Source organism: Pongo abelii, chromosome 16 (assembly GCF_028885655.2).
Source record: "Pongo abelii isolate AG06213 chromosome 16, NHGRI_mPonAbe1-v2.0_pri, whole genome shotgun sequence".
Taxonomy (NCBI): domain Eukaryota; kingdom Metazoa; phylum Chordata; class Mammalia; order Primates; family Hominidae; genus Pongo; species Pongo abelii.
The window spans coordinates 76,556,222-76,581,951 of NC_072001.2; the positions used below are offsets into that span (position 1 = coordinate 76,556,222).

Below are 25,730 nucleotides of genomic sequence, written 5' to 3' on the forward strand. Positions count from 1 at the left end.
GTGCCTCCAAAGGCATCTGAGCTGCTTTCTCGTTCCCGCAATCTGGAACCTGCTTATGGCTCCTAGTTGCCAGGACCAAGCCCAGTCAATCCCTTAGCCTATCACCCAAGGCCATCCCTCTGACCCCTCAGCCTGGGGATCCCCTCCCAAAGCCCTGATCCACCACTCCACATCCACCTCAGGAATCTCCCCGCTATACACTCCATCCCACCCACCATTCCCTCCCGCTCTCCCTGTTGAAGTCTTCCCACTTCTCAAGGCCTGGCTCCCACCCACCTCTGACCACACACCTTCCTTGGGCCCTTAGGGAGGCCCAGCCACCTCCTGAGTCCTGAGATTTTAAGTCTTGGAGCCCTCAGCCAAAGCTCCCTAGGCTCTCACATAGTTTGCTGGAGCAATAGGCTGGGCATATGAGGGGCAGAAGAAATGTGATTTATTGAGCACCTACCATGGTATGTGCCAGGCGCTGGGCTGGGCATTTCACATATAGATTTTTCTCATCTGGTCCTCATAGGTCCTTGTGAGGCGGTACCATAATTATTCCCATTTTACAAATGAGGTGACAGAAAGGTCAGATAACTTGCCCAAGATCATACAGCTAAGAAGTGGCAGGGCTGGGATTCAAACCCAGGCCTGATTGCTGCCAAAATCTGGTGTCTTCCTTCTGCACCATGCTTGGGGACCATCTACCTCAGCCCACCTCAACACAGTTTTCTGATGGAAGGAACACAGACTTGGGCCTCAAGCAGGCGTGGATTTGAACCTCAAATCAGTCCCCACTCTGCCACTCCTAGTTACATGATTCTGGAAAAATTACCCAAAACTGTTTCTTCATCTGCTAAATGGGGAGAATCAAAGTATCCACCCCAAGGTCTTTGTGAAACTGAAGGAGTTAATGTGTGTAAAGTGCGAAACCAGTGCTTGTCACAGAGCAGACTCAATAAGCAGAAGTTCCCCTCACCTCCCACTGTACAGATGGGCAAACTGACGGCCCCAGAGGTGGCGGGGTGTGCTTGAGGCCCTAGGAAAGGAGAGTCTTCCACTTCCGTGTGGTGAGAGGTCAGGCTGGGACTGGATTTGAGACCAGAGATGGGGAGAAAGGGGGCCTGCTGCGAAGTCCTGGGGTCCTCTTCCCTGAGGACTGGAGAGAGAACGTCCCTAGACCATGCAGTGCACAGCCTGTGGGCAAGGTGGGTTGCTGGGTGTCAGGTGACCTGGGCATCCTGGCAACATGGGATTAAACTAGACCGCACACGTGTGCGCACATGTGAGTGGCTATCTACATGGCTCTACAGAGCGCTACATAGCTATACATATACACATCTTACATACATATACATATACATATTCATATACAGATCTTGCTACGTTTACAGTAGAAAAAATGCTAGGCCCTCAGGGCCCTGGCCCTTTTCTCCCAAAGGTTGCAGGCATCTGAGGCTCCCCAGGGCACACCCCAGGGCAGCCCCTTTCTGGGGGCAGAGTGGAGCTCCACGTTACAGCTAAGGGGCTGATGGCAGCTGTTTCTCTAAATGAACACAATGACACATCTGCTCTAAGAACCGCCAACACTGGCCACCCCCACCCCTGCCCAGCCCCGAAGACCCCATCTGCCTTTCTCTGGCTTTTGCATTTGGGACCTGCCTGCTCCCTACTCCCTCCCCCTCCCTCCCTCTAGTGCTGAGTATTAAAATAGTCTATAAAAGCAAGTCACCAAAAATCTATAGCTCTAAGAATACCTGGTTATTTTCTGCTGTCTTTTGTTTTTCTGGTGCGTGTGGTTTTTTAAATAATTATTACTGTTATTGGTATATCTCCTAATCACAGTTAAACCTGAAGGAAGAAGAAGGGAGAGAAAAGAAGAAAGAAGAGGGAAGGAAGGGCCCAGCTCATAGATTGGACGGCAGTTTGGAGCGCACTGGCTCAGGCCTGGCCCCAGGTTCCCTCTGGGGTCCAGCAGTCAGAGGGGGCCCCCCAGAAGAGGTGGCTCTTGCCCCAAACAAAGACAGAGGGGGTGGCAAAGAACCTGAGGATGTCTTCCGAGGCAGAGTGACGTGCTGGCCAGGGATGGCACCATAGGGCCTCCCAGGGGGACCGAGGCCCCCGCTGCTCCCACTGCCCCCGCTGCCACCCCCAGCCCTGGGGAAGAGCGGGAAGGCAGCCACGGACTCCCCTGAGGAGTGCGGGGAGGCTCTGCGGAGAGTCTGGGCCCCGTCCTGAGGCAGGGCTGGCTGAGACGCGGAGATGAGCTTGAGGTCCTGGGTGAGGCGGCCGGGGGTGAGGGGGGGCGTGCCCCGGCGCTGGGGGACCTGGGGCGGTGGGGGGCTGGATGCAGGTGGCAGGAGCAAGGATCCGTGGGAGCCAGAGGCCCGGGGTGGGGCACTCGGGAAGGTTCTTGGGGGGCCTGGGCTGTGGCCAGGGGGGCTAAGACCTCCTCGGGGAGTAAAGCCTACAGGGGAAGCCCCCCCAGAGGCCCCTGCCACAAGGGATGGCGGCTCAGGCTGCCGTGGGGGTGTCTCTGGCGTGCTCAGTGGGCCAGTGGCCAGACCTAGGGACAACTCCCCGGGAGGCTGGCCCAGCTGCCCAGGGCTAGATGACGGGGATCTGGATGAGGGTGGGGGTGGCAGGAAGTGCTCCGGGAGTCCCAGGCCTCCCCGGGCCCCAGGTGGCACGGGAGGTGGCTGGGCAGCCTGCGGGGAGCGGGCGCCTGGCTGCAGTGGGGTGAGCAGGGGAGAGTCGGAGGAGGACAGGGAGCCACCCAGCGCCTTGTGGAAGTGGCCAAACCCGGCTATGGTGGTGGCGGCTGCGCCAGCTGATGGTGTGGGAGCCGAGGGGGAGCCACAGGCCCCGGGAGGTGGGGAGGAGCTGGATGAGGGCAGGAGTGGGCTCAGTCCGGCGGGGGCAGAGAATCCAGCCAGCTGTTGGATGTGGAAGGAGGATGAAGACGGCGTGTCCACCTGGGACGGGCTGCTGGCGGGCGAGGCGGAGCCCAGCGCAGAAGGGATCAGGGACTGCAGCCGTTTCAGGTGCCTTGGCGTCTGCCCGGCACCGAGGTTGCCCAGCCCAGATCCTGGGGGAGGGCGGAAGATGGCAGCAGGCAGGCGAGGGTGGTGGGTGAGAGCTATGGCCACAGAAGTGGTGGCAGCGGCAGCCTGCAGTGGTGCCTGGATCAGCGGGGTCCAGATGACGGGTGTGGGGGTTGGGGTGGCAGAGGCAGCAGCCTGGACGCGGTGCGCGCAGTGGGCCATCTCCCGGTCATGCTGCACAATCTGCTGGATGATCTCATTCTCCTGGTAGTTGAAGACGCCGGAGTTGAGGTCGTGCTGGACTTTGTGGAGGAGGATGGAGTTCTTCTTGCCTGGGCCACCAAACAAGAGCAGGCACTCAGGGCACAGCGGGGAAGGGATCAGGTGCAGACCTGGCTTAGGCATAGAGGAGCCCTGTCCTCCTCCCCCCACACCCCCTACCTGCCCCGCCTGTGGCCCCTCCCCCTCACCGATGCGGTCCAGGCGGTCCAGCGCCACGGTCTCGAAGGCCCTTCGCATCATGGGGTACTCCTCCAGCACCTCATTGAAGTTGTCCACGCTCAGCGAGTAGAGGCGGCAGTAGGTGTCGGCCCTCACGCTGGCTGTGCGCCGGCCCCGGGTCAGCAGGCAGATCTCTGCCAGAGCATCCGGACTCAGGGTGAGGCATGCACAGCCCACCCAGGCCATAGGGACTGCCCACCCTGACCTTGGCCCTGACTGCCTGGCACAGAAGCCTTGGCAGGCTCACAAGGCCCTGCCCCCAGACTGTGGCCACACTGGATGCCTCTTCCCCACCAAATGGGGGCTGGACAGTCTTTCTCATCTTTGGGACATACCCTCTGCTCTGGACTGAACGTGTTCCCCCAAAATTTATATGTTGAACCCCTAATCCCAGCATGATGGTATTTGGAGGTGGGGCCTAGGGAGGTGATTAGATCACGAGGGTGGAGCCCTCGTGGATGGAATTAGTGCCCTTTGAGGAGGAGGCCGGGGAGCTGGCTCATCCTCCTTCTGCCACGTGAGGACACAGCGAGAAGTCAGCAGTGCAGCCCAGAAGAGGGCCCTCACCAGCCCCGACCATGCTGGCCCCCTCAGCTCAGATGGCCAGCCTCCAGAACCATGACACATACATTCCTGCGGTTTACAAGCCACCCAGTCTGCAGCACTTTTGTTATAAGAGCCCAGACTGACTAAGACACCCCTACCCTGGACTCACAGACACCTCCCTCCAGGCTGTGGCCAGGAAGGGTGCTCACTGCCTCTGTCCCCTTAGTGTCTCCCCAGCCCAGCCCCTGGGAGCAGCTGCCGTGTCCCCCAGGGCCCAGGGCTGCCTCACCTCCAAAGTAGGAGCCGTCAGCCAGCTTGGTCTCCTTGTTGCCCTTGGTGAGCACGCTGACCACGCCATGCTGGATGAAGTACATCTTCTTGCCGATGGTGCCTTCCCGGATGATGTAGTCCCCGGGCTGGAAGACCTCGAAACGCAGCTTGGTCAGCATGGACGTCACAAAGTTGGGGTCTGCGTTGGCAAACAGTGGCATGGAGGCCACCAGCTTCCGACAGTTAAAGTTGATGATCTCCTGCCGGATGGGGTGGATTGGGACACGGGAAGGAGGAGGTGAGGGGAGCTGGCTGCCAGGAAGGCCTGGCTCCCCTCCCCGCCAGGCCCACCGCACAGCTCACCTCCCGCAGGGGCTCGCTCAGCTCGCCCAGGATGCTCTCCTCATCGAACATCTTGCCCTGGTAGCGGTGCTCGTAGTAGTCGTGGATGCGCTGCCGGGTGTCGGGCGGGAGCTTGTGGAAGGACATGTACTGCTCCACCTGCTTATACTGAGGCCGGGAGAAGGGAGCGTCAGCAGCCAGCCCCACCACCTCGGCAGGCACCACATCTAGGCACCCACCCTGGGGGATTTCCTGGCTAAATTTGGTTCCTTGAGATCTGAGGTCTACAGTGTGGAAATGACCTGACTGTGCTCAAAACAACTGCCTGGGCTCCCAGCTGCTTGGCATGGAGGAGGGGCCCTCACCAGCATCTGCTCCTCACTGTGTTCTATACTAAGGAGGTGGGTGAGGGCAGCAGGGAATGTCCAAAGCCCAGTGACAGGACATCAACTGTATCTCCAGGGAGGTCGATCACGTTTCCTTGGAATGTTACACTGGGGACAGGGAGGCCTCACCGACTCTGCGGGGAAAGAAGCTGTTTCCTCCCAGCAGTGACAACTGGCACAGTCAGGAGGCGAGGCTGCGATGGATCAGAACACTCAGAGGCAGAAGCAAGGATGCCTGGCTGCTCGATGCTATGAATCCAAACGTGGCCTCAGCTGAGACCCCGGGTCATTTCGTTGAGAGCAACTCCAGGCAAGGGAAAAGCAGGGTAGACTAATTTGAGGGGACCTTCAAATAGAGGCTCAGGTACAAAAGATTTGTGAGCCTCAGACCCTGGCGCTCAAACAAATAAGAAACGATCCTGCCCACCCTCGCTGAGAGGAGTGGACGTTGCTCCCACCATCCTAGATTGTGGGTGGACAGTGGGATTCTCAAGAGCAGGACGAAGAGATGGGAGGTATTGATTAGGCAACAACACAGACTCCTCCTGGATGGGAAGTAGAGGAAGTCCCTATCACCCCAGCAGCAATCAGAAATGGGGCAGCCTGTTTGCATCTATGTGTGCTCCAAAGAGGTGGGAACGCACAACTGCTGCACAGAAACACCCACGGGCAAATGAGGGCTGAGAAATGACGTTTCCTAAACTTCTTCCAGCCACCCTGGCCTCTGACTGCTCCAAGTTATGCAAAGTCCCAGGGGACAGTGACTTCCTGGCTGGTTACAGGGGCGGAGGCAGCCAGAATACCTGGAGCTGTGTTTTAGAGAGTCCCTCCCCTGACCCCCAGAGAACAGGTAGGGGTGGGGAGGCAGGGTCTGGACATGGGGCAGGAATTAAAAGGCTGAAGTGGTCCAGGTGAGAGACAGACGTGGGGATGGAGAGGAGGGAAGACATTTAAGAGAAATTTATTGGGCAGACTTAGATATTAGCCAAAGGATAAACATTTTAAAGTCTCAAATGAAAAGCCACAGACACCTTGACTCTAGCCCTAAAATAAACTCTGATGCATTTTCTTTTCTTTTTTTCTTTTTATTTATTTATTTATTTTGTTAAGAGAGGGTCTCGTTGTGTCACCTAGACTGGAGTGCAGTGACGTGAACACAGCTCACTGCAGCCTCAACCTCCTGGGCTCAAGCGATTCTCCCATCTCAGCCTCCTAAACAGCTGGCACTATAGGCACATGCCACCACGCCTGGCTAATTTTTGTATTTTTAGTACAGACAGGGTTTTGCCATGTTGCCCAGGCTGGTCTTGAACTCCTGGGCTCAAGAAATCAGCTCGCCTCAGCCTCTCAAAGTGCTGGGATTGTAGGCATGAGCCATCATGCCCAGCCTCCCAGACACTTTTTCTTTTTTTTTTAGATGGAGTCTCCCTCTGTTGCCCAGGCTGGGGTGCAGTGGTGCAATCTTGGCTCACTGCAACCTCCGCCTCCTGGGTTCAAGAGATTCTCCTGCCTCAGCCTCCCTGAGTAGCTGGGACTACAGGTGTGCACCACCACGCCCAGCTAATTTTTTTTTTTACTTTTAGTAGGGATGAAGTTTCACCATGTTGGCCAGGCTGGTCATGGCCTCTTGACCTCAGGTGATCTGCCCGCCTTGGCCTCCCAAAGTGCTGGGATTACAGGCGTGAGCCACAGCGCCCGGCCCCAGATGCTTTTTCTAAGCTAATCCCTGATCTTGACCCCAGACTAAACCCTAGCCTTGGTCACACACTGAGCCCTGACCCCACTCACATGCTGAGCCCCACCCCAGTCACAGGCTGGGCCCTGGTGCTGGCTCCAGAATGATCACTCACCTGGGCCTGGACTAAGCCCTGACCTTTGCAGCTCGATGCCTTCTCTACCTCCCTAGGAGGTAGAGAAGGGTCCTCTAACCTAGAACGCTGTGTTCTAGCCAGGCTAATTTCTCTGCCACCACCCCTGTGCTCATCCTCATCCTGATGCCTGGCCTAGAATTCTCTTCCCCCTTCTCCTTCCTCTGCTTCCCCACGGTGAGCTTTCCTTTCCCTCCCAGTTCTGCAGGCTCTCCTGAGCTCTCTTCTTGGCATCATGGGACCTAGACCTCCACACCTGGGTGGTCCCCACCTGTCAGTCACCCCACCAAAGGACAGTGCCTGGGACAGGCAGGCAGGCAATGAATCCACAAATGCTGACCCTACTGTGTGCCAGGCATGGGGCATAAAACAGAAAACGACATACTGGGTCCTCCTCTCATGGAGCCGTGGCCTGGAGAGGGAAGGTGGATTTGTTAAACAGATGGCTGCCTATAGTTAATTACATCATCACCAGAGTGCCGAGTGTGGTAAAGGAGGAGAGGGTGCCATGGGGTCACATGACAGGTGAGGGGCTGGCCAGGTCACAGACGGCTTCTCCAAGTGGTGAGGCTGGATGTGGAGAGAGTGTCAGGTGGACAGCGGGGAGGAGAGTTGAGGGTGAAAGCCCGTGTCTGGGCCCCGTGGCAGGAGCAGGCATGGGGAGAGAAGTCTGGCCAGGCTGAAATAAAGGGTGCAAGGCCCAGGGCAGGAGCTGAGCATGAGGGCAGAGCCCTGGTTATGCTCCTCAAATGCCAGGCTGGGAAAACATGCTGAGGAGTTAATCTACATCTTCAGAGCAACGTGAAGTCCCCGAAGAGTTTTAAGCAGAGGATGAGGCCGATGTGTTTTAGATGCCACTCCAACTGCTGTGTGAGGCGTGCAGTGGAAGGTGCCAGGGCAGAATCTGCTTAGCTGATAAACACAGGGGAGCTTACATGCAACCCCCACGGCCTGACGCCCAGTACCACCCCCGCCCTGCAGATGAGGAAACAGGGCCTCACACTGTGGAGGCACAGGCCCACGCTCAGAGCTTGGCAGCAGAAAAGCTGGGGTAGGACCCAGGTGGCCTGACTCCAGGCCACAGGACTCATTCTCTGTGGTGAGGGGGCTGCTGTTGAGATCCCAGGGAGAGATGAAGCTGGTGACAGGGGAGGGTGGTTGGGATGCAGAGAAGGAGCTGTGGCTTTGAGGTAGGCACTGATGACAGAGAGAGGTCAGCGATGGCTCCTAGTCTCTGGCCTGAGCATCTCAGAAGAGCAGAGGCTTAGAGTAGAGAGGATAGGGCAGACTTCTCATTACAGGCATGAGGGGCGTGGGGTGTCCAGAGAGGGATGAAATAAACCACCTGGAGCTGAGAGATGAGGTGGGGCTGCTGATGCTGTGCAGGCCCCACTGTGCAAAGATGGGCACAGAGTCTGTGGGCCTGGGTGGTGAAACCACAGCACCGGGGCCCCAGACAGAGGTAGGGTCAGGGGCGAGGCCCGGGCCACTGGGGACTCCAGTGACAGGGAAGAGAAGCCAGCAAAGGGGGGCGGGGGACTGGCCAGAGGGGCAGGAGGAACACCACGGGAGTGCGGTCCTGGAGAACGAGTGAGCGGCCAGGAAGGGCGTGGTGACTGTCAAATGCCTACTGGAGCAGCACGGAGGGCACAGGGCCTCAGCCAGGAGCCACAGGCCCCAGTGACACCGGAGACAGGGAAGGTGGGCACAGATAAAAAGACATGTGCAGGTGCCAGGCCAGGGAGCTGAAACTCTTCTCATCTCAGAGGTGTCCCCCTCCTCCTGCTCTTCCCTCACACTGGGAGTTCCGATCCCGCGGGGTGGGAGCAGGGGGCGGTTCCTGCTGGAGGCCCATTGGCTGGTGGCCTGTGCTCCCTCTTGGGAAGGACCAATGTGCGGGTCCTCCCTGGGTAGACCTACCTTTTCCTGGTACTGGCGCCGGGAGGAGTCCAGGGACTGGATGAGGGCAGTGGCGTGGCCAATGAACATGGCGTAGCAGGTGGCACCCACGATCATGCTGAGCATGGTGAGCCAGACGTCGGACATGCCCACGGGCGCCTGCCGCCCGTAGCCAATGCACAGCATGTGGCTCATGGCCTTGAAGAGCGCGTAGGAGTACTGCTTCCCCCAGGAGTTGTTCTGTGGACAGACGGATGGGTGGGGACAGTGGATGAGAGGGAAGGCCCTTCTCACTAGCAAAAGGCCCTGCCACCTCCTCACCTCAACCTAACTTTCTCAGTGGCTGGGCCCAGGGCTCCCTAACCTTGCTGTTGGCTGAAAGCTTTGGGTGAGAGGCAGACTGTGCTGCCAGCGAGTCCTCCTCTTGCTTCTTCCTCTTGCAATGGGGGCAGGGATCAGACTGGATGCCCCAGTAAAGGTATGGGAGCCAGCGTGGCCCAGCCCCCATGGGGCAACTTGGAGCCTCCTGGCTGGGTAGCAAAGGCCCCGGGCTGAGCCACCCTGCTGTCCTTCCCTTGCTAAAACAGCTCCACCCCCCAACCCCCTAAACAGCTACCAAGTGAAGCCCATTTCCCCACTGACCTCAATTATAAAACCAGATATGCTTCCCTTGGGGGGACAAGCTCTGGCAGACTGAGCCAAAAAACACTGTCCTCATTTTGGATGAGCAAAAGTTAAAGCTGTGAGCTAACGGGCCTCCTGCATGAACCCTGCCCGCCTCTGCTAGGGCTGCGGCCACCAGTTCTCCTCCCACTACCCCCAAGGCAGACTCTGGAACACACAAGGCGTGGGGACAGGAGGAGGGAAGCTCTTGGCTATTTTTGTCTACAAAGCTGGTCGGTGTCTCAAGGAAGGCTCAGCGTGGGAACACTGGGATCGGAAGGGCCATCTCTTGAATTTAGTGCATGTGTGGGCCTGCCACCCTCACATAGAGAGGACACTGCCCCAGATGAGGGCCAGTTGAACCAGACGAATGCCAGCACCGGCCACCTCCCTGGTGTCTTTCTGCTCACAGGGCAGATGCATGAGCCACAGTGCAGAAACCCACCCAGGCCCACAGAGCACCTGCCAGAGGCCCAGCGCCCCCAGGAAAGGCGGGGGAGCCCGTGAGCCTCAAGCCATATTCAATGTCAGCCAAACTGCCCTGAACAGAGCTGAGCTGGCTCCTTGGGTCTGATGGCTCAGTCTAGACTGGAGTAGGGACCAGGAGGGCTCATCCCCAGGGGTGGAAGAGACCCAGGTTCCCAGCCTTGGGGAACAGGGGTAGGCCCCCAGTGGCCTCCAGTCAGGGCTTCCGGCCTTTACTGCTGAGCCTCTGGGAACAGGGAATTCAATCCATATGGCCGATTCATTTACACTTAGCTCATCAAAAGGCTGTTTTGTAAAGGCCTGTTTGATGCTGAAAGATGCCTCAGGGTCTCTTTCACCTCTTTCAAAGCCGATTTTTCCTCCCCTGGGGCCCTGGGAATTTATTTGCCTTCAGACCAAATCAAACTGACTGGGAGGGAGCCTGGGAGAGGCAGGGGTTCACCAGAGACACAGAAAGGCTCATAGATCCAGGGTGTCTTCTGTCCTGCCTGGAGCCCACCTCATCCACAGGGGGACTGGAAACTGCCCTATGGCTTCCGAGGCCCCAAGTTCAACTTCTCTCACCCACCCTGACCCACTTGCAAGGTTGGAGCGATAGGGTGGGGTCAGGCTCCATCCTGCCTGCCCTCCCTATCGGGACCCCACCTCGGATCAGGATATGTTGGGCGGTGGGGGCAGCCCAGCTCTGCTGTTGGAGTAGAAAGTCACCACGTATGACCTGGGAGTCTGCGTGGGCTGCAAATAGTACCCTTGAAGGCGTCTGTTTTCTTGGGCTCAGCTTTTTGTTTTTTATTTTTATTTATTTATTCATTTTGAGACAGGATCTTGCTCTGTCACCCAGGCTGAAGTACAAGCGAGCTCAAGGGATCCTCCTGTATAGCCAGGACACATGTGCTTGCCACCACACCCAGCTAATTTTTTAAAAATAAATTTTATTTATTTGTTGAAGTCAGGGGTCTCCCTATGCTGCTCAGGCTGGTTTACAATTCCTGGGCTGAAGGGATCCTCCTGCCTCGGCCTCCTAAATCACTGGGATTACTGGTATGAGCCACTGCACACAGCCTCAGGCTCAGCTTTTAAGGACTTGGCTTCTAAGGGGCAGAGGCAGGAGGCCAGGAGCTGCCAGCCCAGCATTGCCACACCTGATACAACCCGAGGCCGCCCAGGTCTTAGTCTCTCTGGGTAAAATCAAGACGAAATACTGAGGCTCCCAGTTGCAATGGAGGCCGTGAGAAGGTGGAGGTACCGGCTCCCAACCCAGAGCTGTGAATGGATTCCTGGACTGGCAGCAAGCGATTGGGCCTGTACTGGGTAGAGCTATGTGCCCCCTCAGCGCCGGGCGGCACTCAGGGTCCTACATGCTGGAACTCAGAAGTTGCAAGTCCACATCTCACCACCCTACCTCTGGAGAGCCCGCCTATGGCCCAGAGAGAGGACCGGGCTGGGCACACTCACCACCATGTTGTTGATGGACACCCAGCAGTCGTCAGGGAAGTCCTGTAGCATGGGTACCAGGAACTGCAGGCAGCCGTCCCAGTGGCACAGCAGGAGCATCATGCCAATGAGGTTCACGATGCGCACCACGGCACTGGCCAGGTCGTAGGTCATGTGGAAGATCTGCCAGCAGAGGAGGAGAAATTGGCTGGGATAGGTGAGTGGCCAGGAGGGCCAGCGGCCACTTTCCCTGCCCTGGAGCTGTTGGTGGGCACTCCTCTGCCTGGACTCTGCAGGGCGCCCACTCGGTGCAAATCCAGGCTGGGGGTGGGATGGGAAGGCATCAGTCTAGGCCTTGGAAGAGGAAGACTGTAGGCTGCAGGGTCCCAGAGGGACATCTCCTGGCATCTGTACAGATGGGGGGTCTTCCTGAAAGGTCTAGCCATCCAGGACATGTGGAAGGACACCTGGAGCACCATGCAGCCCAGAGGTGGGCAGAGAAGCCACTTTCTCAGCTTGCCTGGGGTGTGAGGATACCAGGGAGAAAAGCCTGCCAGCCTGAGGCTCCTCAGGGAACCAAAAGTCTACAGACATGCCAGGGGCGTGTTTCCCTAAATCTATCACTAAATTCTCAAGACTCACACAGGGTAGCCACGGAACTGCAGAAGAAGCGGCACAGGCTCACAGGCCCCAAGTTCAGGTAGGCCTTGCTCCCAAGCCCAGGTCCTACCCAGTTCCTAGCTGTGTAACCTTGAACCTCTCTGATCATGTTTTCTCATCTGGAAAATGGTGATAAAAATTCTTATCTGAGTGGGCTGTCAAAAGGACTAAATTATACATATAAAGTGCTTAGTAATGGATAGAGGAGTGTTCAATAAATTACAAACCATTATTAATTGATAAGCTGTTATTAATAATTAATCTTCCTGATTGGTTAATACGTATTTGGGGTTATGTTCTCCTTCACAGCACCCTCGACCCCAGCCCACTGCCACCAGCCCCTTTCTACTCCTGCAGCTCGGAGTGGGGGGCTGCAGTGTAGCTGGACAGGGCCAAGGTGGGCATATCCCAGCCCCCCCTCCTCCCAAAGCTACCATGCTGGGGTCCCCTTGGTGACAGGGCAGTGGGGGATGGAGAGTGGAGGCAAGTCTAGAGAAAAGTCTCTGGAAGCTCTGGCCTTGCTTCTGTGGCCTGGGAGACTTTGAAGTGGGTCTAGCCACCCAGCCCCCATTCTCATCCCTCCATACTATTCCCAGGCAAAGACACCCCTCTTGGAGTGGGGCTTGGGTCAAATGCCACAGAGACCTAGTTTAAGCCCATTTCAGATGCGGAAACTAGGCCCAAACAGACAGAGCCTAGATATGTCAGCCCCTGTCTACTGGTCTTCCAGCTACAGCCCTGTAGCTAGTGGCAGGATGTTCTGATACTAGTGACCAAAGATGAATACTTTTTGTCCACAGCTCATCACCTGCAGTCACCCCTACCTGTGGCCCCCATCAAGGGCATGACCCTGAAGGTTCCAGCTACAAAGCTGGGAGTCTTTCCAGGATGAAGTAGACAGTGAAAGGTTCATGGGGTCTGGTAGCTTAAGCTTGGCCCATCATTTCCCTGTGGCCCTGGTGACAGAGGGGACAACAGTGCCACACCTGACTGTGGACATGAAATTCCACAGCCATCCTCTATTTAAACTCACAAAAATCCTTTGCTGAAGATATTGTTCATCTGTTTTATACCAAGGCTCAGAGAAGTACAGGAACTTGCCCAAGATCACGGTGGCAGTGGAAAGGCCAGATGTTGTAGCCAGGTCTGCCCGATTCTGAGGCCTGTAGCCACCATATTAGATTGTTAGATTGACCTAGTGAGGAAAGGGTAGCTCTCGGTAGTTCCATTTTGTGGTTAAAACAACTCAAACCCAAAGTGGCTGAATGACGTGCCCAGATTCACACAGCAAGCTGGGTCCAAGGCCAGGCAGGACTTGCCAGCTTCTCGCCTCCCCAGGCCCTGCACACAGTGTGATGGTGTAGACAGTGCTGTGTGCCCTGCAGCCCAGTACCACTGGGGCACAGACCAGCTCTGGGGCTGTCAGCGTTTGAGCTCCTGGCTAAGCTGACACTGCTCAGCATCTGCCACGGCCTGGAAGGAATGGTGGGCCCTGGAGAGCAGGCCGGTCTGTGGCTGGGCTGGGACCTGGGTCTGGGACGCAGAGCAGATCTGATTATGAATCTGGGGTCTCTGGTCCATTCTCTGTGGCTGGTCGTGTTCAAGCACCTGTATCCTGAGACCGTGAGGCTCTCCCCAGCAGGTCCCTGAGCACCAGAGCCCCCAGCACCAGCCGGGGGGAAGATCCCACTTTTGCCTCCTTAACACTTAGGTGAATGTGACATGTCTATGACCCTGAGCAAATCCTAACCTTTCTATGTCTTGCTTGACCAGGATGCCACTAGCTCCCCAGCTCACCCAACCCCCTGGTGTCTGAGCTAAGACACCAGGGGTTTGGGGAGGGCGAGTGACGCAGCACCATTCACAGTCTCAGAGCCGGCCATCCTCCGCACCTGCCTCCCCACCACCACAACTCAGCCTCCCCCTCAAACAAGCTAGACATCTGCCCCATTTTACAAGGTTGCTTGTGAATTAAACTAGCTAGCAAAGTGCTCTCTGCACACCCATCATAGATGCAAGGGTGGGGCCATTATTATTAAGCTCCTTCACTTCCCAGCTGCTAGGGACTGCACCTTTGTGTCCCTCCCAAATTCCTATGTTGAATTCCTAACCCTCGAGGTGGCGGCATTTGGAAATGAGGCCTTCGGAAGGTTATCAGGTCATGAAGTTGGCACCCTCATGAGTGGGATGAGTGCCCTTATAAAAAGAGACCAGACAGAGACGATCTCTCTTTGTCCTGTGAGGGCACAGGGAGAAGGCAGCCGTCTACAAGTCAGAAAAAAAAGGCCTCACCAGAAGCCCCCGTGCTGGCACTCTCAACCCAGACTGCCAGCCTCCAGAGCTGTGGGAAGTAGTGTTTGTTATTTCAGCCCCCCAGCCTCTGATGTTTATGTCGTCGCAGCCTGAGCTGACTGAGACACCAACTTCAGAACCTAGCCCTCTGCCACAGACAGGAAAGCTGCGCAGGAGGCCAAGGGTACTGGAGGCACAGACGGGGGCCCGTGGGGGCAGGACGGCAGCCTCCCCGAAGCACAGGGCCAGGTGCTGAGCTGGGGTAAGAAGGCAGGCCTGCCCCAGGGTTGGAGAGTCCAGGACAAGGGGCAAATCAAGTTCCACAAGCCACAGATTTGGATATTTAAAGTTGTAACTCAAGCCAACAAACTGTTAAAGAAAATATATTCTATTCTCCTACCTTGACAGAAGGCACCATCATAACGCCCTGGAGGGCCGGGCTTGAAATGAGAACTCAGAAAACCACACCAGAGCATAGCCCACCTCCCTTCTCTTCCCTGACCGTGCCCCCCAGCAGAGGACCCTGGCCCACAGCCAAGCCACACCCACGCCACTCCTGCGAACAGCCACTTGTAAGTGGGTCAAGGGGTGGGCACAGAGGCAGGATGGTCCCCTCAGGACACAGCCTGGGAAGGGCCCTGCACAGGCCTTGACAGCAAGCTTAGAGGTGTCTGTGCCAGGAATGCTGGGTACCCAAGTGTGGTCAAGAAAGAGTTGCAAAGAGCCCCCAGACTCCTCACTGTGGGGAGAGGAGCCCTCCGGAGTGTAGGCCAGTGGGGCCCTTCTTTCCGAGGTCTCGGGGCAGTACCCTCAGAAAGACCCAAATGTCTATGCCATGTCCCCTGGAAGTCAGCCTGTGTCAGTGCCCAAGAAAGCCCCCCCTCCTTATGGGGGTCAGGGAGGAAAGGTCTTGCCCTTGCTTGCCCAGAGCTCATAGTCTGGCTGGGGAAGGAAGCCGCACCCAGGAAAGGGACTTGGGAATATGTATATAGAAACCCAGCAACAGAGGAAGGCAAGCAGGGCACAATGGGGAGGTGGGTAGAGAGGCTGGTCCAGGCTCTGAGCATCCCCAGCCCAGATGTTGCTGTGGGGCTGGACAGCACGGCTGGTAGCAGAGCCCACAGCCACACAAGCATGCCGTTCTCCTCCCACCCCTGGCTTGTCAAGGCAGCAGGAATTCTGCTGAAAGTTTCTTTAGTTGAGGAGGGTATCAAAGTCTAGGGCATCTCTGGAAGCACCCTGAGTGGGGTCTCCCTGGCTAAAGGGCTCCCCAGGATGCAACTGTGTTGCCCCCATCACAAGGGGCTATGGAGACTGGCAATGCTCCTCCTCTGATGGAGGCAACCTTCCCTGTGCTCCTCTTTCGAGCCCTGGGATACCCCCAGTTCCTTGCTTCTGTCATGCCTAAGACACACAGGCGGACTCAGAGTAACACAAATTGGCTCATATGTCCAGCTGTCTCAGTCTATCTCTGCGTGGACACATCCAAAACCTGTTTCCATCTCACAATTGGTGTTGCTGTTTGTGAGGCTGAGCAACAAAAACCCACCAGCCAGCCGTGAGTGAGTCTCTCACCCCTCCCCACATCCCATCAATCCAGGTGGTTTTGGCTCTACTGCCTAAGTGGATATCTCAAAGCCATTTACTTCCCTCCAATCCCGATATGACCTCAATCTAAACACCCCCAAGATGACGGCCCCAACCTCTTGATGAGGCTCCCCACCCCTCCAAGCCATTCTCAACCAAGCAGCTAGAAAGACCTCTTGGAGACATAAATCAGACCATGTCACTGTCTCACCATAAACCTTCCAATGACTTCCCACTGCACCCGTGAATACACTCCAACTGCCAACTGTGGCCCTTGGCATCCTGGCTCCCAACTACCAGCCTCCCTGACTCTGCCCAAGGCCATCTCTGGCCACAGCGGCCTTCCTTCATGTCCTTGAATGCCCCAGGCCAGTTCGCGCTTGCCGCAGGCCCTCAGTACTGGGCTTGCTCTTCCATCTGCCTGCGTGCTGCCTCCAGCTCCTTCTTGTCATCCTGTCTTGGCTCAAAAGCCACTTCCATGGAAAGGAAGGACACTGGATCCCTGTGTGTGACACAGCCAAGGGCCCTCCCTTCCCATTCTCACTGTGACTCTTCGCCCTGATGAATTTCCTTCCTGGAGTTCTCACTATCTGAAATGACATTCACTGACTTGCGTGCTGCTGCACGAGGCAGGGCTCCTCTCTACTTCTCACTTCTGTGTTCCTCCATGCTTAGCACAAGCAGGCATCAAAAATATCTGCTGATTGCCTGAATAAATGTGCGTACATCTACATGAATGAGTGGGTACCATACGGGAGCTCAAGGAAGCCTCTGGGCATGGCTAGAAAGAGTCCCAGACTGTCACAGGCCACAGTAACTGCTCCTTTGGACAGATCACGCTGGGCCTTAAAGACAGAGCATCGAAGGTGGCATGTTTTCCTGCAATGACTTCCTTTCCTTCTGTATCACCTTTTTCTATTCATTACTCCTTTTCTTCTAAGATCAGGTCCCTGTCTAATTGTGCCTTTATCATGATCTCAGCAATGAATACGGCACAGAGCATGTGGTAAGGTTTCAGGAACTGAGGAGGGCTTCGCGACGAAGGTGAAGGCGATGGTGACAGTGACGAGAATGGTGGTCAGCAGGGCTCCTGCTAGTGTAGACAGTGGAATAACAAAAAGGTACCCGCTCTGAGCAGATGCAGCCCACAGGGAACCTGCCCTTGTCCCTGTGGGAAGAACCAAGGTGCCTTCTCCTGCAGGGGACACAGACTTCTGTGTCCTACTGAGAGCATGGTGGTGGTGAAGCCTGGGACTGCGGTGAGGAGGACTGTGGGCACTGGGGTGGTGGGCGCAGGTGGGAGGGCTGGAGAGGTGTGTTTCAGATTGTTTTTAGACACCACAAAGCTGGAGAACCAGCAACGCACAGTCTGAGCTGCCTGGGAAGAGCTGGTGGGGGCACATCCATTCAGGTTAGGGGGTGCCCTAGATTTGAGGAGACTCACCTCACCTGCACCACTCTCAAGCAGCTGGGAAGTGGTTGCTGAGAATAAGGCTGGACGTTGCTGGGAGAGGCTGCTAAACACTGGTGTGTCCCCACTGTTGGCTGGGGCCACAGGCCACCAGAGAGTCAGCTGCACCAGGCAAATATTTGCCTTGCTCTTTATATTTCATTAGAACTCCCTCTTACGATGTTGGTTCTGACTGCAGGGGTTGAGCACCTTCATTTCCAGGCCACTACAAGCCTTGCCCATCAGGCAGTCCAGGCAGCTCACTCTGCCACACATGGAACTTGGGGAAGCCCTGCTCTCACTCCTTCTGCAGTTTCTCAACTGCAGTGCAAGGACAGAGACACTGCCTTTTCCACCCAAGCCTCAGTTTCCTCATCTGTGGGATGGGTAATTGCCAGCTCTCAAGGCTATCACGGGGGTCAGGTGAGATCATACCCACCACTTGCACATGGTAGGCACTCAGGACATGTTGGTTCCTTTCCTTCCCTCTCTTTCCCAGCCCTCCCAACAGAGTTGATTTCTCAGTCCCAAGTAGAGGCCAGAAATTGGAGGTCTGGCTGCTGCTGTTTCCACCAAGGCCTCTTCCTGGGGCCTGATTGAATCCTCTCCTGTGGATTCCTTTTCTCCTCATGGAAGAACAACTTCCACCTGTGTCTCAAGAACAAGTGCCTGCGTTGAAGAAAGCAACCCCAGGCCTGGCAGAACAGGCTGCTGCATATGCATCCTGGGTACAGCTTGAAGGCAGCTGCACTGAGGGTCATGCCGGGTCCCTTCCTGGGTGCAGGAGATAGGGCCAGTACCCACGCCCCAGGACCTCTCCTCGTGTCATCTCCACTTCTCGCAGATGCCAAGCACCTGATTCTGAGATGAGGCAATCAAGGTCTACAGGATGAGGGGACTCATCAGAGGCCACACAGCAGCCCCAGCTGGCCTTCTGCCTCCAGCCCCTCTTTGGCCACTTCAGGCTGCCGAGGGAGAGGAGAGACTTCTGGGATGGGTCACTGGAGTGCTGAGCCTTGCAGGGTAATGTCCAAAGAGGGGTAACCATGGTTTCCAATAATAGCCTCCACGCCTGGAACAAGCTCACACCTCGGAGGGAGGGAGAAGGCATGGCTGGAGAGGCTCAGGAGGGAGTCTGCTGACCCAGATCGCCCAGGACGGAGGCAAGAGGCTTGCGTCCTCCAAGATGGCGGTCCAGGTACGCTGACTCACAAGACTGCCTGACTGCCACCTACACTTAGGAGATCTCCTGGGGGCCTGGTCTGGGCCCGGCTGGGGGAGGCAGTAGAAGCCTGGGGTCAGGAATCTAGCTTCTTGCAGCTTCACCAGGCAGCCTGGGGCAAGCTTTCCCCAGTCTGTGGGAGGCAAGCTCCCTAGCCCCATCCCAGGGCATCCTCCTTTACGTTCTGTGAGCTACAACAAGGTCTTCAGAATCAGCTAACATAAACCTTGCCAAGGCAGATGGGAGCTGGGGACTGGGCCCCAGGGAGCCACAGCTTCAGAGAACATCATTATATACCTGACAAGTGGGGAAACTGAGGCCCAAAGGAGGAAAGAGACTCACAGAGTGACTTGAAAGAGATTAGGGCAGGGTTTTCTGTACTAAATACTCTCCTCAGCTCTCATGTGGACCTAGGACTTCAAAGGGTCTTTCTGCTGCTGCCTCTCGGCCAAGCGGAGGTGGGACAAGCCCCTGGGCTGGAGTGGCCTGCTCTGGTCCTGGAGACGGGTTCCTGGGGCCAGCTGGGAAACCCCAGTCCAATCTCAGGGGTCCAGTGAGAGCCCTAGGCTGGCCGGTGTACCCGGCAGAAACTAGCTCAAAGCAATTTTCTCCCCAGCTGGTAGGAGAGATAAGGGTTTGTGTGTGGAAGGGTGAGAGTCATCCATCTGGCCTCCTGGGATCTCCTTCCTCCCCACGAGATGGGGCGGCACGTCTAGTTCAGAGGCCTGACCCAAGGCCTCCTGGGGCCTCTGCCTCCCCCAGAGAAAGGCCAGGACCAGCACCTGACCAGTTCTGGGCTCCCAAGAGGGTGGCCAGGTCAGGGTGGCAGTGGGGACAGGAGCCCTGGGCCTGAGCTCCCAGGATGCATAATGTGGGGACATGAAAGACAAGCTTAGCTCCGACCCAGGACTCACCCTGTCCAGCCACTGGCATCTCTGCCAACTCCTACAAAAGACCACAGCCCCCAGGCCCTGGAGGAGTAAGGTCGGCCCCTGGGAGGCTGAGGCCTGGAGACACGAATGGATGCTGGAGGAGGGAAAGAGCTGGCGTGTCTCTGCTTTTCATGACAGTCTAGCTGTGGGTCCAAGACATGCAGAAGGTCTCAGAGGGTTTCTCAGGGTCCTACATTTCCACCTGGGATGGAAACCAGGAGACAAGTGTGTGGGAGCATGAGGGGAAACCTGCCTCCATCCTTCCTTCACAGCTCCTCAGAGTGGACCCAGCCGCCACCCTCCAGAGTCACTGTCCCCTCTCAGCCCTCAGCTCAGACCACCTGCCACATCTCTGCACATCTCTGTCCCACAGGCACCTCCAACTCAACCTGTTGCACAGATCTCCTCCCCTGCCACTGCCCTCCTACTCTCTGCCAATGGTCGTCCTAGTCCTTTGATCCCAGCGCCCACCCACGCCAGCACAGGTGGGTGCCCGGCAAGCACTTGCTGGACTGAATGAAGTCCAGTCCCCCAGCACCCCAGCCATGAAAGGAAACAATCGTAGAATCAAAGTCATTCCCTTTCCATCTGAGAAGGCGGGAAGTGCATAGAACAGGGAGACAGGAGGCCTAGGCCAAAAGCCCTACCACTGGGGCGGCTGCCCTTTCTGATCCTCAGTTTCCTTACTTGCCACATGAGGATCATAAATCTTGCCCTGTTTCTCTCGCCAGCTAAGTATGAGGAACCAAGGAAACGTTACTAAGACAACTTGGTGGGGGGAGGTGGGGGGGGGGGTGTGTGTATGTGTATAAATATATATATATATATTATAAACATAAATAACATCTATTTATTTATTTTTTTGAGACGGAGTTTCACTCTTGTTGCCCAGGCTGGAATACAGTGGTGCGATCTCGGCTCACTCTGCAACCTCTGCCTCCGGGGTTCAAGCAATTCTCTTATTTCAGCCTCCCGAGTAGCTGGGATTACAGGCGCCCACCACCACGCCTGGCTAATTTTTTGTACTTTTAGTAGAGACGGGGTTTCACCACGTTGGCCAGGCTGGTTTTGAACTCCTGGCCTCAAGCAATCCACCCATCTCGGTCTCCCAAAGTGCTAGGATTACAGGTGTGAGCCACCGCGCCTGGCCAGGAGGGACACATGTTAAACAGTTCTTCTGCACCAGGCTTCATGCTAAGGCTTTATAAACATCAGGTACAACTTATATCCATTTTGCAGATAAAGAGACTGAGGCACAGAGAGGCAAAGTGGACCCAAAGCTACATGCTAGGCAGTGTGGAGCCAGGATTTTAACTTGGGTCTTAAATGTGCCATTCCACGACACCGGGGTGGGACAGCCCACATTATGCGCTGGGGGCCAAGAGAGCTAGCTGGATTCTGTCCCAGTTCTACCAGAGGTCTAACTGCATGACCTTGGGAGAGTCACGGCCCCTCCCTGTCAGCATAAGTAATGTGAATTTTCCAAGCCAAAGAGAATTTCTGCCATGGAGGGACGCTGCCAAACTGGTGCACACACTTCTCCTGTGGCACGTGCATTCATGACGCCTCTGACCTGAATCTGCCCGTGCCTCTACCATCAGCCATAGGTGCTGCCAGCCGAGGCCTAGGCTGCTGCTGGGGGTGAGGGTCGGGGGCTTCATGTCCTGAGCATGGGAACTTCTGCCATGCAAGCAGGGGTCCTGGAGGCTGGGAAGTCAGCCACACGGCACAGGGATGGAGCGGGAAATGGCCCTCCATGGAAGCTTGTCCCGCCCACAAGTGGCACGACCCCAAGGTGGGCTGTCTCACAGAGAGAGTAGGCCCTCCAGGCTGGCCTGCCTGCCGCTGCTGCCAAGTCGTGTAACTTGGGTGGGTGGCAGACACAGACCGAAGCACTTAGCAAGGTCAGCTGCTCTTCCTCCCAGCAAAGCCCTTAGCTCCTCTGCTGCAGACGACTGCTTCAGCCCATGGATGAGTGAGGTTTGTTCACAACGGAGTTGGCCCGCCCAGTTCTTTTTCAATGTTTTATTTTCCTCCTGTAGCCAGTGTTCGCAGACCCTAGGATCCCTTTACAGTTTCTGAGCACAAGACTCCAGCCTGCCCATGTGATTTCACTCTCTACAGCCAGTGGCCGCACCTTTTGTCAGAGGCCTGCCCGGGCTGCTGGAAACTGCTTTGGCTGCGAGTGCTGAGAGCTGGCAGTGCCTTGAACCAATGACTGACAGGTAAGGCGATATAAACATTCCAACTCCCTTGCCCTGACTGGGACAACTCCAAGGTGTGGTGCACACTATCCTCAGATCCCATAGGGCTGAGGCAAACAGCCATCCACAGGACACCCTCCAATGTCCAACCATTGCTTGGCTTCCTGCCTTTCCCTGTCCCTCTCCCCAATCCCCTTACCAGATTTTCCTGGGAATGCATCCCCACAACATCCCTTTCATGCAAATCTTTGTCTCAGGTTCTGCTCAGGAAGAACTCAAACTAAGAGAGTTGCCAACAAAATTTGTACAAAAATCCTGATTTCCATTTCTCATAATGCTACAGATCTAGCAACCCTAGGCCCATTCCCACTTGAGAAAAATTAGCTGGAGCTGCATAGAGGCCACCCAATATAATGGAGATGTTCTCTAGTTCTTCTCATCCACCACACTGTCTACTGTCCCCCAACTGGCCCTTTTCACCCATCCCTATTCCCTGCTTGTCCCCAACAAGCTTATGGGTTTACAAACCCTACAACATAACACAGTGGTTAACAATGTGGGCTCTAGAGGTGATCAGCTTAAGTTCACCTTCCAGGTTCACAAATTACTAATCGTGCAACCTTGTATAAGTCACTTAATCTTTCTGTCTGTTTCTTCATGTGAAAAATGAGTATATACATGTAGCTATATGGTTCCCTCTATAGCTGTTACAGAGTTCATTGAGATACTGCATGTAAAGTATCCAGCACATGATAAGAGGTCAAGAAATTACTAGCATTTGTCCTCTTGGAGCAGGTGTGCCTGCCACAATCTGACAGTCCATGTTCAATTATCTGAGGTTCCCTGCCAGTTCCTCACTCCCTCTGTGGGGAATGGCCTTTCCCCCAAGAGGTTTGCACTGACCACTTACCTCTTCCCACTGGTGAATATATCGAATGAGGCGGGAGAGGCGTAACAGGCGTAAGAGGCTGAGGATCTTCGTGAAGCGGACAATGCGCAGGGCCCGGGCAGTCTTGTAGACCTCCGAGTCGATGCGTGTCTCCACAATGAGGAAGATGTAGTCCACGGGGATGGAGGAAATGAAATCTACCATGAACCAGCTTTTCAGGTACTTCATTTTAATCCGCTGCGGGTCCAGGATGATCTCTGTGTTGTCCTCCACCACAATCCCTGTGCGGAAGTTGAGGACCAAGTCGATGAGGAAGAATGTGTCTGACACCACGTTGAAGACAATCCAGGGTGTGGTGTTCTCATCCTTGAAGAAGGTGATGCCCACAGGAATGATGATCAGGTTTCCCACCATCAGCAGCAGCATGGTCAGGTCCCAGTAAAATCTGCCCAGAGACACAGGGATCAGTCACCAGGAAGGGAGAGAGGACAAGTTACAGACTAAGGGAGGAAGATCTGAGGGACAGCATCTGGGAGACAGAAGTCTTGGGAGGTTCTGAGACAGGAAGATAGGCACATGGGTACCAGGGCAAGATGTGGAGATTGGCACAGGGAATGACACAATAAGAGGCTCTTCATTCACTAAGGATACCCTCCGTGCTGCCCTTCTGTGAGTTCCCCCGAGCCCCAACGACAAGCTTCCTCCTCCCATCCCCAGCCTGCAGTGAGAGTCAGGCTGAAAAGCAAATCGGTGACACTCAGAGAGAAGCAAGAGGCTGTTTTAGCAAAAGAAGCAGCTCACCCCACACCACCCCAGGCTCAGGCTAGGCTGCCCCATCCTCCCTGAGGGTCAGCTGCGACTTGAAACGGGCTGCCAGGGAGACATTCCACAGACCATGACCAACGAGCAGGGGAGGTACAGACATGACTCAGGTGCCTGGGAGGCAGGAGGCCCAGGCTCCAGCCCCAGCTTTGTCATCAACATGCTGTGTGACATCCGGTAGGGCCTCCCTATTCTGGGCCTCAGTTTCCTCACTGTGTAATGAGTCCTATCATTTTGATCTGGCCCTCTCCCAAACTGGCTCTCTGGCATCCACCTTTAGTCCATCCCCTATAATCAGAAAATGTCTGACCTTCTCCTTCCCTCAGAGGTTTGCATCCTAACATGGGGGTGTGGAGGGGGAGAGATAGCTTCAAAACAAGAAGAATTTATGGGGGGATTTCAGGCACCAGTGAGATACCACTCAATGTGATAGAAAGAGACCAGCCCAGGGCTTCCAGAATCATTTCTCCTAAGGCCTCAGGCACCTTCAAGTCATTTGTAGAGGGAGCCTCAGGGCAAAGCCTCGGAGAAGCTGAACAGCATGAGGAGGAGACCAACTCACAGGTCTGTGCTCGGTTTCTCCCAGCTCACCAAGCAGGGGGCCTTCTGGAGTGTGGAAACAACACAGGTGGCCAAGACCCCAATCCAGAAGGCATGGCCCATTATTCCCAGGGACCCTGCCCAAGTACCAGCCATCCCAGGGCTAGCCCCAAGACCAAAAACTTGCACTGCACAGCTGTTTCCCTCTGCTATTAATTTAGACATTTACACAATAACAGATAAAGGTATTAAGTCAGGCAGAAATAAGCATGACTTCTCCCAGGAGAAATAACCTTTCCACCATCTTTGATTCTTTACTGCAGGGAAGCCAGGAGGAAGGAAGTGGGAAAGAAAGAGGTAAGCTTTCCTCGACTCTTCAGAGGGTCTCACTGTAAACCAAAGTGCCCCTGCCTGCAGAGTTCCAGGTTGCAAAGAAATTACTTCATAGCAAATTGTTTGTTTGCCAGACTCAAAATGTGGCTGTGAGTCAAGGAGAGGGCAGGGCCTGTTTTGCAGAAGGTGGGTGAGATGGCTGTCCTACATCACACTGCGTGGCAAAGGGCAGTTTCCAGAGAGTCAGCTTTCTGCAGCTCCTTTGAAATCCAAGCTCTTCAGGGCCTCAAGACAGGGCCTTATGGGGGAAAAGGTAAGATGCCAAGAGGCCAACTTCAGCTCCTCTCTACCCCATAACCCACCACTCCTTCCTGTGGCCCCAGTACCCATATGCCAGCTGACAGAACCCAACTAAGGCCTGAGGACCCATCCTCAGCTTCACACTTCACTACAAAGAATGCAGCACACCTGCTAATGAGTCATGGGCCCCAGGAGGATGGTTTCAGCATCTATGGGGTGCCCTAGAGCCATGCATGCTCTACCCAGCCACACAGACCTCACTCAAAGACAGCTGTGTACACTCATTAGATGCCACACGCAGGTATCCCCATTCACACGCACAGTGCACAAACACCCCTCTATACACTCTGCTGTCATCCCTCTTCATTTAATCTCTTGGGAAAAACAAAAGAAAACAAATTTTTTTAACTGTGCATAGAAAGGCCACTGAGGGCTATGTGGTCCTCTGTACATAAAGCTAATAATACACCCAGGCTGGAGGAGTTTCTAAAATTAACAGAGCGGGTGCAAGGCGGCTGGGAATGCTGACTCGGGCAGGCCTGCCACTCCAACGGGTTTCTACACTCTCCCCAGCTCTAGTTCCCTCAATTACAGTCCAAATTTGAGAGAGTAATTAACAGGAGAATGTTTGCATTTAGTGGTCTTCATAAAACCAAATTGCATAAGGCAAAAACATCCATTTCCTCGCACTCTGACTAATGGTTTCAATCTTGAGCTTCCAGATGCTCAGGGATATTTCCAGCACTCGATCTGGGCTGGGGTCGGGATCCTGGATCATTCTTTCCCACAAACCACTACCCTGGAACATCACAGAGCTGCTGGAGAGACAGTATAATATGGTGGGAGGAGGGATGGGCCTGAAATCAGGGTTCGATTCCTGCTCCATGGTTTACTAGCAAGTCACTTTACCATGCCACACCTCAGTTTTCTTATCTGCTCAATGAGCATAACCACAGTACCTGACTAGCAGCACTGTCATAAGGAGGAAATCAGTTGATTTCTGTCAAATGCTCTGACCTATGCCCAGCTATGTTATGAAATGAGTAAATAAATCATTAAAATGAATAAATTTGCAGGA

General features: G+C 55.3%; 1 protein-coding gene across 2 annotated transcripts in view; it reads right to left on the reverse strand.

Annotated features, from left to right (window-relative positions):
• Positions 1–210: 210 nt before the first annotated feature.
• Positions 211–25,730, reverse strand: part of HCN4 (hyperpolarization activated cyclic nucleotide gated potassium channel 4) — a 47,952-nt gene continuing 22,432 nt past the window's right edge. The window contains exons 2-9 of one of the 2 annotated variants that reach the window (XR_008513681.2): positions 22,679–23,102; positions 11,443–11,604; positions 8,860–9,078; positions 4,707–4,853; positions 4,363–4,603; positions 3,497–3,661; positions 1,740–3,358; positions 211–1,528 (exon numbers count right to left, since the gene is read on the reverse strand). Coding sequence is in view for 1 of the 2 variants with exons in the window: in XM_024232616.3 (XP_024088384.1) it covers positions 1,890–3,358; positions 3,497–3,661; positions 4,363–4,603; positions 4,707–4,853; positions 8,860–9,078; positions 11,443–11,604; positions 22,679–23,102 (2,827 nt within the window). In the remaining variant the exon portion in view is untranslated. Of the gene's footprint in view, positions 3,359–3,496; positions 3,662–4,362; positions 4,604–4,706; positions 4,854–8,859; positions 9,079–11,442; positions 11,605–22,678; positions 23,103–25,730 lie in introns of both variants that reach the window. The other variant, XM_024232616.3, reaches the window with a different exon arrangement.